General features: G+C 42.0%; 1 protein-coding gene across 2 annotated transcripts; it reads right to left on the bottom strand.

Moving 5' to 3' along the window:
* Positions 1-379: 379 nt before the first annotated feature.
* On the bottom strand, positions 380-7,532 carry LOC141600143 (uncharacterized). Of its 2 annotated transcripts, none has more exons than XM_074420331.1 (3): positions 7,390-7,532; positions 3,026-3,207; positions 380-882 (listed from the first exon to the last, which is right to left on the bottom strand). In XM_074420331.1, exons 2-3 carry the CDS (start codon positions 3,149-3,151, stop codon positions 781-783), a joined length of 228 nt encoding a protein of 75 aa, XP_074276432.1. In that variant the 5' UTR covers positions 3,152-3,207; positions 7,390-7,532; the 3' UTR covers positions 380-780. The 2 variants fall into 2 exon arrangements, with proteins under 2 accessions (XP_074276432.1, XP_074276437.1); XM_074420336.1 differs by lacking the exon at positions 7,390-7,532 and adding an exon at positions 4,204-4,378.
* Between the last annotated feature and the right edge of the window lie 2,929 nt (positions 7,533-10,461).

Genomic DNA, 10,461 nt, shown 5'->3' with positions numbered 1-10,461 from the left:
TCCGGTAAAGGAAGGCAATAGTTATCCACCTCCGACCGAAGCGTATATATCAGTCCGTCTCATTGAAGACGGTCACTATCCATCACAAGCTGAAGACGGATAGTGGCTCTCTCACAAAATGCAAGTAGACGTATATATTACCCTTAGAACAGAGTAAGAGTTAGTTCTACCCTTTTATTCTCACCATTCATTTTCCCACCCCACTATTTCCCTCATTTTCTGCTTAATAATCTTTCATTTTGCTTTCATCATTATTATTCCGAATAAAACAACTCCAGATCACCATTTTCAATTTACAGAAATCAGTAACTCGAAAAATTAGCTAACGAACAATGGGCAAGATTGCACATGAGATAATTTCAGGAAGAAAGCTAACAAGTTTGAGGAGCGGAGCAGTAATGCACAATGCGCTTATTCAATTCTGTTGGGAACACCTGTGAGCTCTGACCGAGTTTATACAGCCCTAACAGTACAGTTGTACAGGAAGAAGCCCTTGTCAGACTTGGCTAATCTGCAGAAAATTAGAGACCTATAGCACACCAGCCACCAGGTACCAGGGCTGCACATTATGTTGTACAACCATTAAAATCCACTACGGAGTACAACGTAAACTTGACCCTCAAAAAGAGAAAAACAAATACATATATTTATTTCATCAAGCGCTGACTATTGCGAAACTCAAACTCCAGTCTCCACCTAAACTCATTGGAAAGTTACACAGGTCCTGCCAGCTGTAACAGAACATCGCCGGCATTTCCTTGGGTGATGGAGGCCTAGAGATCAACGACTGTCCCTTTTACGAGCTAGTTCTCGAGCCATCTCCCGCATTTCCTCGGGTGATGGAGGCCTTGGTCCCTCAGGAGGGTAGACAACGTAATTACGCTTCACAAAGCAAAAACAATTCAGTTAAGGGCTTGGAAACGGTATACAAAATAACAATCAGCAAATAAGTTAACACAGTCAATAAAGTGTGTACCCTGACTCCCCTCTCCCAGGCTGAAATAAAACATTAACACACAGCATGATACCAAAAGCCGTTAATGAACTTTCTAAGCAACTGATTGCTCTGACTCACCGAGCAGTCATCACCTGCCTGGTAGCTTGTGGCAATGCTGTTGAATTCAAAATACACTATTTATTATGTTTTACTTTTGCAAATTTCTTCCAAAATGCCTTGCAGCATCAGGTTCAATCACACTCTTGCTATTTAATTTGGCTTGCCAACAAGCCCATCTAATAGCAAGTTCAAGCTAAGCAAAGTTATACACTAAATGATGTTTAAAAAAAAGGAATCCATTTGCTTCAGCTGTTTGTTGCCTGCCAGCAACCACTTCGCATGTACCCAACACCATGGATCTACATCTGCCCCAGACACTGCATCAACACCTATTTATAGGGTTTTCAAGGCTACCATGATTCCATGACCAAGTTTTGGTGACAGGTGCATTTACGCAGCAGCGCCCATAATGTGGCAACTGATTCTCAGATCAAATATCAAATCAATTTTTTACCATACCATCCACAATCTGTATTCGATTGTTCATGGAATCATGGCTATGATTTGCTTCTAGTTCTTTCAATTTTTTTACTTAATTCGCTGTTCATATTACTTTTTTTATTTAAAATTAAGGAAATCTTTTTTTATTTACTTAGACTCAACCTCAAGGCTATCTTAGTCGATATAATTCGCTTTTCATATTACTTAGACTCAAGGCTATCTTAGTCGTTATAATGTGTGGAAGGCTATCAGTTAAGGAGAATAATATCTTGTTTCAATTTTAAATCTGTCACAAATCTTTACTTCCACACATTATAATTTATAACGACTAAGATAGCCTTGAGTCTAGGTTCGTAGCTTTACAGTTTACACCTATGTTACTTGGTCACTTCACTATAGCAGCGTGTCAAGTGTGTGGCTTCTGATACCTCAATACGTGGGCACGACATGACATTTCCACCCTTCATTTTGGACCAAAAACATGCAACTTTTTTACAAGATAGATGTGTCAACACCTAACATGGCCTCCTTAACCATTGCAACTGAATCAGAGTAACAAATATTTAAACATGGGAAATTATGACTAGACAAGGTGAATCATGGTGCTTAGAACTTTTATGAGGATAGTTCTAGAAATCTATTCGTTTATGACAATGTGTTGAGTGCCGCCAAGACATCACTAACCCTTTATTTGGATGCAAGGGGAAGGGGAAGGGGGGACGGGTACGGAACAATAGAGTTATCCCTCTAAATCATTTCTATGATAGGAAAAAATTATCTTTAAGGGCTCGCTTGGAATGGGAGTAATAGAGCTACAATGAACTAAAAAATGGAGGGAAGGGATGAGGATGAGAGATAGAAATGGATAGAAATGGGGAAATATAGTGTAATAGTTCCTCCATTAGGGGAGTAATTGTTACCTACCTCCCTCTCAAGTAATTATTACTCCCTAATGGAGGAACTATTACACTATATTTCCCCATTTCTATCCATTTCTATCTCTCATCCTCATCCCTTCCCTCCATTTTTTAGTTCATTTTAGCTCTATTACTCCCTTAATAATTACTCTCATTCCAAGCGAGCCCTAAGAGGGAAAACCAGTCCATTTCCCACCTACGCCAAATCCTTCTACCTTAGTTCCTAACCAAACAAGGAATTTCCTCTGCCCTTTCCCCCTCTTTTCCGAAAAAAGGGCAAGTGTAGCCCTTTAAGGCTAAAAGCGGTCTTTCTCAAACCATATTCAACACTATGAAACCGTCCACACATACACTCCTATGTCCTCTTCTTCAAACATAAGCGAATAATTCGTTGCACTAAATTCAATTTAATTCGAATAACGCATGATCAACCACCGCATAAGATCTAAATCACATTGTACAAACAATTCACAGCTCAACATACACTAGGAACAATCTGAAAAAACCTAGGAAACAGAAATAGAATCGACAGGCATGAAAAATCCTAAATCGATAAAACATACGGTTGAAATAATGGGGAAAAGGAGAGAGAAAGAGAAAAAGAACATACGCCACCCAATTTCTGAAGATTCTTGGTGTTGTTGGCGAAAGCATACATAAGAACAATGGGAACAGTGACGTAGACGGCGAATTTACCAACCTCCAACAGTCCTTTCCCAGCCCCCAGAGACGACATATTTGTGTCCAACACTGCTGCACCGTCTATGTTAACCGAACAAACGACCTTGTTTTCTGGTAAACAAATAAAATTACTTCAAAATCAGTCTTAATTTTGCTAATTTTACTCAAAAATTAATAGAACAAACACAACAACAGAAGAATTGAAATCTCAATAGCAAGAAAACACTTTGGACAAAAGGGTATAATTGTACTAGAAAAAATAATGAAACATACTCGAACTAAATCAAAAGCAGATTTAGGGTTCCATTGACACTTTAATAGAGGATTGCAATCATTGAGAAATTGAATGAAGTGAGATTAACTCCATGAAGAAGTGTGATAATTTAGAGGAGATGAATGAGAGAAGGGAGAGTTGCAGGTTAAGAACGATGATTTGCAAATGACATGTTTTTTTACTGTAAGTGTCATTCTAAATTTGCAGCTTTCTTATAAACAATGGGTGCCTCGCTAAAGCTACCAATTCTTCTTTAAGACCATCTTAACTTATGATGGCTCACACAACTATTAAATAGAGGTTAAAATGAACGGAGGTTTCGTCAAAGAGGATCTAAGTTAAGACGGTCTTAAGCAAGACCTATCCGAAGGAAGTAGGCACATCCTCAAAAAAAGCAAAGATTCAATAACACCGGAAGCAAGTACGGGGAACAATAAACTCCATGGGACAGCTCCCGGAAGGTTGGCCAATTCCCGGACCACCCAGACCGGTGGCCCAGACACTAGAAGCATGATTAACAATTACATTCGACGACGCAACCACCCCAGAACCTCAATTATTATGGCGGCAAAGCTAATTCATCAGGTTTCGACCGCTTTATATGCCCTCTTTTCATAAATTTACTCAACATCCTGTCTAATTCAGTAATTTCTCCTTACTTCCCCAAAATCAAAACCCTAACCTTAGGTTTTACAATGACGAACAAATTAAAGCAAATTAAACAACAACATATTCTAAAACCCTAAAATTTGCGCAATATCCGGCATTTCTATAAACCACATTGATTGCATAAAAAAAGATGAAAATTATTACCAGAAATGATGAAATATTACCGTTGGATTTGTGAATGAAGGTTGTTGTAATTCAAAAATGGGATTAACTGAGTTGGATCAGGGGAATTGAGACCGAGTTGAAGGAGCTCGGAGAAGAAGGGAAGAGAGGATGAGGACGACAGTTCAATCAATCAACTAAGAAAAATGTGACTCGTGTTTGGTTCTAAAAGCATCCACGAATCCATGATACCCAAGAATTTTTATCAAGTGCGGGCCAGCTTAACCCGGCCCGTCCCCATGGCCATGGGACACTTATCTCCAACCCGCATCCCGGCCTAGCACAGCTCGACAAGCTCGACAAGTTCACTGGGCTGGGCTTTAGCCCAATCTCGTGGCTCAAATTCTAGCAGCTCGGCCAGCACTAGGGTCAGCCCGGCACAACCCGTATATTCTCTCGGGTCAGGCTAGTGCCGTAACTTCCTCGAATGGTCCTGTTCAAACACTAATAAAAAAACATGAAGGCACAGTCGGGCCCGACTTGGCAGCTAGGTAGTGGGCCGGGTTTGGGACACAACCCTACCCAACCAATTGGCCCGACCCAACCCAATTTTCATTTAGTGTCGTGCTTGGGCAATTGGCACTTACCACGGCCCAGCTTACAGCTCCTAGAATAGTTCCCTTCTCCTCAAGGTTAAGGTAAGATTATTGGTGAGTCTTGAGATAAGACTTACATGAGTTTATCCCATGTATTATATTCTCTCATATTCATAGTAAACTTCCCTATTTTCTTTTCCGTCTATTCATCTTACCTTTCCTATTTCATTTTTTTTGTAAGTGTTTATGTGGTTCAAATTTAATTATATAGTGGGGAGTGTATTTGTGTGTTCCAAATTTAAATATATGGTGTGGTAGTGTGTTTCTTTATCAAAATGAAGGGGAAAAGTTATTGTGAATAAGAGAGAGTATTATTTTTGTTTTGTTTTATTAAAATCCTACATTTTCTCAAACGAAGTGCAAAAGTAGAGAGTGAGGTGAAACTAATAATGTGTAAAGTCAGTTGAGTCTGAATAATAAATAAATAGTAAAAGTTAGTGAAAAACTGATGTGACAGAGTCTTAAAACGGTAGAGAGTGTTAAGACTGTTTCAAGAAAAAAAAAAGTCTTACGACGGTTGAGTTTTGCCAATTATCATGCCATTAGACATGAGTCTCGTATTCAGATGTCATGATTAAGAGTTTTTGTATGTCAAAGTTTGTTTTTGAGTTTTGACCGAACAAACTTTGAGTGATCATATCTCTTGGTCACGAATTCCAAACTCAGCAAACCTTCTTCCAAATTGTAGTTCCTGGAAAAATGACCGATTTGAAAAAATGTTCGTCATTTCATAGCTCGTAAATACGAATTATACCAACAACAACAACAACAACATCAGAGCCTGAATCCCAAAATGATTTGGGGTCGGCTGACATGCAGTCATTTGTTGTCCTTTCTATTTTAGGATTGCATTTGATGAGTAATTTGATCATCCACACTTAATTTGATCCACATGTTATCTTATAATTAGTCCCCTCCGGCCTCCTCTTTCCTTGGTCTTTGTGTCAAATCAAAGGACAACAATTGACCGGAACGAAGGGAGTAAATTGTAAAATCTCAAAGACATCGCGTGAAGTTTCCAAAAATTAAAACCTTGTTGAACAATCAACATCGACATCAACTTCAATTGGTCTCCCTTGTGACGGGTTACCATTTGTGGCGGATATTTTGTGAGATAAAATGGTAACAAAATGGGTTAGTGGAGAAAGGGGACCACATGAATAGTGTTGCAGAGAGAGAAAAAGTGGGTACATTGTGAGGTAAAGTGGTATCCGTCACAAGCTTGTGACGGATATGTCATGTCTTCAATGAGAATTTGTGCATCAACTTAGATTTTATATCTACCCTCAAAAGTCAAAACTTTCAAACACACAGTATAGTTTCTGGAATAACATTTCAGGTTTGCTCTCTTCCTCTTCTTCTTCCTCCCCTTTCTCTTATATTTTTTTTCTTAATTGCTATATATATTATGCATTAGGCTGCTGTAGCCAGGGGCGGATCCAGGATTTGACTAAAGGGGTGGCACACTAAGAAAAAAAAAATTGCGGACAACATTTATACATTAAAATTCTAACATTGTCAATACATATATACCAAAAACTCTAAACCAAATACCAACAAACCTAAGTCCATTATTCTAGAGGGCATATCCATTTTCGGCGATAGAATGTACCTCACATGAGCGTAGAATTGTAAAGTTGTAGCGGACAAGAACGGTCAAAACTTGAACACAGCCATATCATTCACATTAATCTTAGATAACAAATAAACGACAACGAAATAAATGCAACTAAGAGGCGAAACACCAAGCAAAACTAATGCAATTAAGAGGCGAAACACCAACCCACATCTTACTATATCTTCAATCCACCTTTGGGAAGCAAGTCTAAGACGCCCGGCTACCGAAATGACTGGAATGCTGGATTCGCCTCTATGATACTCACACTTCCATCTCATTACTTGTAATTATACATCAATCAATAACCCACAGTACTAAAATTACATGCTTATCCTTGGTTTTCTTCTGTATTCGTTTCTTGTTGAATTGGCAGGAAAACTCTTATTGGCTAAATGAGGTACTATGGGGTTTATACAAGGCTATTACTTATGTAAAAGAGCTTTACGGAAATCCCACAGTCTATTATCCAGCGGGGCCAAGCGCCTCTGTTAGCCCTCCCCTACCCTACATCTGCTGTCCGGAGGACTCAACACCCTTGGTTCATTTTACCCAAAAGATGGAAATACTTAAAAACATTGATGTATGTGAAACCAAAATGGAGGCATGAGTGATGCAGGAAATGTGAGACTTTCACAAGGAAGGCATGATATGAAGAGAATCAATTACTACAAAACCTACCTGATGGCACTAAAGAAGGCGGGGCCAAACGCCTCTATAATTACCCAATATACATAAACTGAACTCAAACAAGTATCCTACGAATCGAAATTAATTGCTAAGTGAGTGATTGATTTAGGGTTTGAGAAAAATGAGATAATTAACCAATCATTCAATCTAAACTAACCCAAATCTACAATTACACAAATAGAGAAATAGATTAACAAACTAATAAGAACAATTAACAAATTAATGAACCAAATATTCAATCAATCAAATGCTCAAGAATCGAATTTGGGCGAAAAAAAATTACTTACCCACTGCCAAGAGCGCCACTACGGCAGGATTAAGGCCGGAGGTGAGGAGTAAGCCGACGGTAAGGTGGAAGGCCGGAGGTGGGCGGCGGTAAGGTGGTCGTATTTTGGATATTGGTTTTGTTTTATTTTGTATAGAATAGAATATGTTTACGTGGTATTCTATAGCGCCTTTCCTCTTTTTTTTTCAGATTTTCAGTTTTTTTTTTTTTTTTTCTCACGTGAGGGCACGTGCCCTCACTTTCCCCCCGCAAATCCGCCCCTGCCTGTAGCCTGTAGTGCTGTTGGTGTTATTGCTGTATTTAAGTATTTATTATTTATTATTCTTCCTTATTTTTTTTAGAGTAGTGTATTATCACTATAATTATAAATCATAGGTAATATAATTGTTCCGGGTGTAATTCCAGAGCAAGTATCGTTACCACCCGTGGCTTGTAGAATAATGTCTTTGGTTGGATTCTTCTCGTCCTTATCGTTCCTCGCGGCCTTTCCTGCAACAATGAACGAACTGAGGGCTTGGCTTTGTGCCAAGCGTACTCACTCCGACGCCCAAGTCAGTAAACTTAAAGGATTAAGCTGTGATACTTGGCTAGAGGTGTATTGTAGAGAGATAAGGGAGATATTACCAGATGAATAGTGTATTTAGGTTTTGTTGTGGGGATCCTTTCCTCAATGAAGGTTGAGGAGTATTTATAGTCCTTCACCTTTTGTCACGTAGTGGCCAAGTGGCCAAGTGGCTTATCAGGTGGAAAGACCGTTCTACCCTCGGCCGATAGACCTACGGCAGGCCGGCCGAGGGTCTTGGATGTGAGTACGCGGATATGTGCCCCGGCTGGCGGGTTGCCATGCCGAGACCCTGGCTATCAGGCCGATGGGCCGCATCGGCTAGGCAGTCTAAGTCGTTGACTTGCTGTGGATATCCTTGACCTTGCTCGGTGTGTTGACTTGGTCAGCGGTGCAGAATATGCCCCATCAATTTGCCCCCAGCGTAGTCCATGCCGTGGTATAGGCTCCGATGTATGCTGAGCATATATTCTGCACTAAGTAACTTCCGCAAATTTCTGTATCGGCCTCTTCTTGTGTATCGGCGTGGCTCTTGTTAGGCCGTACCATATACCATATCCCCCCTCCACATGGATGTGTAAAGGGTATCCGATGTGGAAAAGAACATGATTTGGCCGAGACCAGGGTGAGAGTTAGGTTTGACTTGGATTGCCCCGGCCGTGCTTCCCGGCTTGGGCGATCGGTAGCCGCGGAGACTAGATACCTAGGAATTTGTTTGAGGGAGATGAACGATCGAAGAGATGTGAATAGGCGTGTTGAAGACGTTTGGTCACTGTTGCATTGATTGACATTCAACTGTTGCGTCGATTGACATTCCGCGGTTGCATGCTTGACACGTGTGTGTTCGCTGATTGGTTGACGCTTCATGGGCTGTGCCCTGATTGGTCCTTCTTCATGGGCTTTTCTCTATAAATAGGGTAGTTATTAGTGATTTTGGCCTCCGTTTTATTTTGAAAATTTTCTCTAAAATCTTCATCTCTCCAAACTTTCAAGGGTTTTCTTCTTCTTAATCTTCGGAGTATTTGATCCGGCGAGTGTTTTTCTTTAAGGTAAACAAGCAAACTTTTTATTTTCCTTGCTAATAATCTTTGTTGTGAATCATGTCCTCCGATCTTTGGGATTGGTACTTACGCGCGGGGTTCCCGTCGCGTCTTGATGAGGAGGAGGCGGTAGCCGCAATTCCGTTAAGGTCGAGGGGCCCTAGGTCTCCTTCCCCGAAGTTGACCGCGAGTTCGGAGAGCAGTGGGAAGATGATGTCGATGATGAGGAAAGGAATCCTTCCGGTGCGGAGAGGCGACAGTCTTGCATCATTACGATGCCTGTACCATCGGCCCCAATCGTGCTTGGACCGATGGGCTCGCCCGCTGCTCTGGCTCTGAATTTTTCGAAGAGCACTTCTTTTTTGGCAAGGGGTACAACATTGTCATCCCTGGAGAGGGTCAGACCGTCTGTTGCCCTCCCCCGGGTCACATTGGCGTATATATGAGGCACTTGGAGTATGGTCTCCGGTTTCCTCTCAATATGTACGTTTCTACCATAATTCAGGCGATGAACGTTGCAGCGGCGCAGCTTCACCCTTTGGCCGTTAGGACTATAGTCGGCTTCGTGTGGCTGTGTCGCTTCAGGGGGGTGATCCCAACGGTAAACTTATTCCGCCGAATTCATTTTCTTCGAATGAATGTTCAAGGTGGCCGGGGGTGGTATAGCGTCCAGACTGAGCCAGGCTATCTCACCGTGCCTAAGCTCACCTCTTGCAAGGGCTGGAAGGAACGGTGGGTGTACGTCGAGGTCCCAGATGATTATCCGTTGCCTCGGTCTTTTGAGCACCACGTTAACTTGCGGTGTGAGAGCAAAGGGGAGCGTGAGAAGATGATCCCCAAGGGCAAGAATAAGATGGACGCCGCGAATGTCTATCTTAATGAGGACGAAGCGAGCATCGAAGCTTTCGAGGTCGACGATGATGGGGCGCCGAAGGTTTGGTTGCCCCCGACGCAAGTCATCTTGATGGACGAGCCGCTTTGCTATGTCGGCCTCATACCGGCCCTAGCACAGGGTGAGTGGGGTCGGTGTGAGGCCCATTTCTGCTTTAATGTTTTTCGTTGTTTGTTTCTTGACATGTCCCTTCGTCTAAGTTTTACTTTGTTTCTTTTTACGAGCACTTTGGTCCCGTTCGCATGCGAGCAACTCCTCGAGAAGATGGGGCTGGACAAAGACGGAAACGTTAAGGAGAAGAATCCGAAGGTCGATGTGCATGACCGCCGTCCGTCGCCTACTGACCTCTTGAAGGGCTTGGACGAGACGGCGGCCCAGGCCAAGGTAGCTGCGGCCTTGCCTCGCCGGGTCCGAAAAGCCAAGTCTACGGCGGCGACGGTGTCAACCTCAGTTCCGCCTCCACCAGAGGTGGAGGTCGTTGACATTGTCGATGGAGAGGATTCCGATGCTGAGGGATCTCCGCTTAGGCGTAAGAGGAAAAGATCTACCCATGCCACCGATGCTTCTGCTTCCGTCGCT

The sequence above is a fragment of the Silene latifolia genome, chromosome 1 (assembly GCF_048544455.1).
Source record: "Silene latifolia isolate original U9 population chromosome 1, ASM4854445v1, whole genome shotgun sequence".
Lineage (NCBI taxonomy): Eukaryota > Viridiplantae > Streptophyta > Magnoliopsida > Caryophyllales > Caryophyllaceae > Silene > Silene latifolia.
This window is presented reverse-complemented; position numbering and strand designations above follow the sequence as displayed.

Bases quoted from the DNA above. Each gene is read 5' to 3' on its own strand.
- LOC141600143 (XM_074420331.1), bottom strand. From the start codon at position 3,151: ATGTCGTCTCTGGGGGCTGGGAAAGGACTGTTGGAGGTTGGTAAATTC. The intron at 883-3,025 runs GTATGTTCTTTT...TGCTTTGTGAAG, and splicing joins ATCTTCAGAAATTGGGTGGC to CGTAATTACGTTGTCTACCC.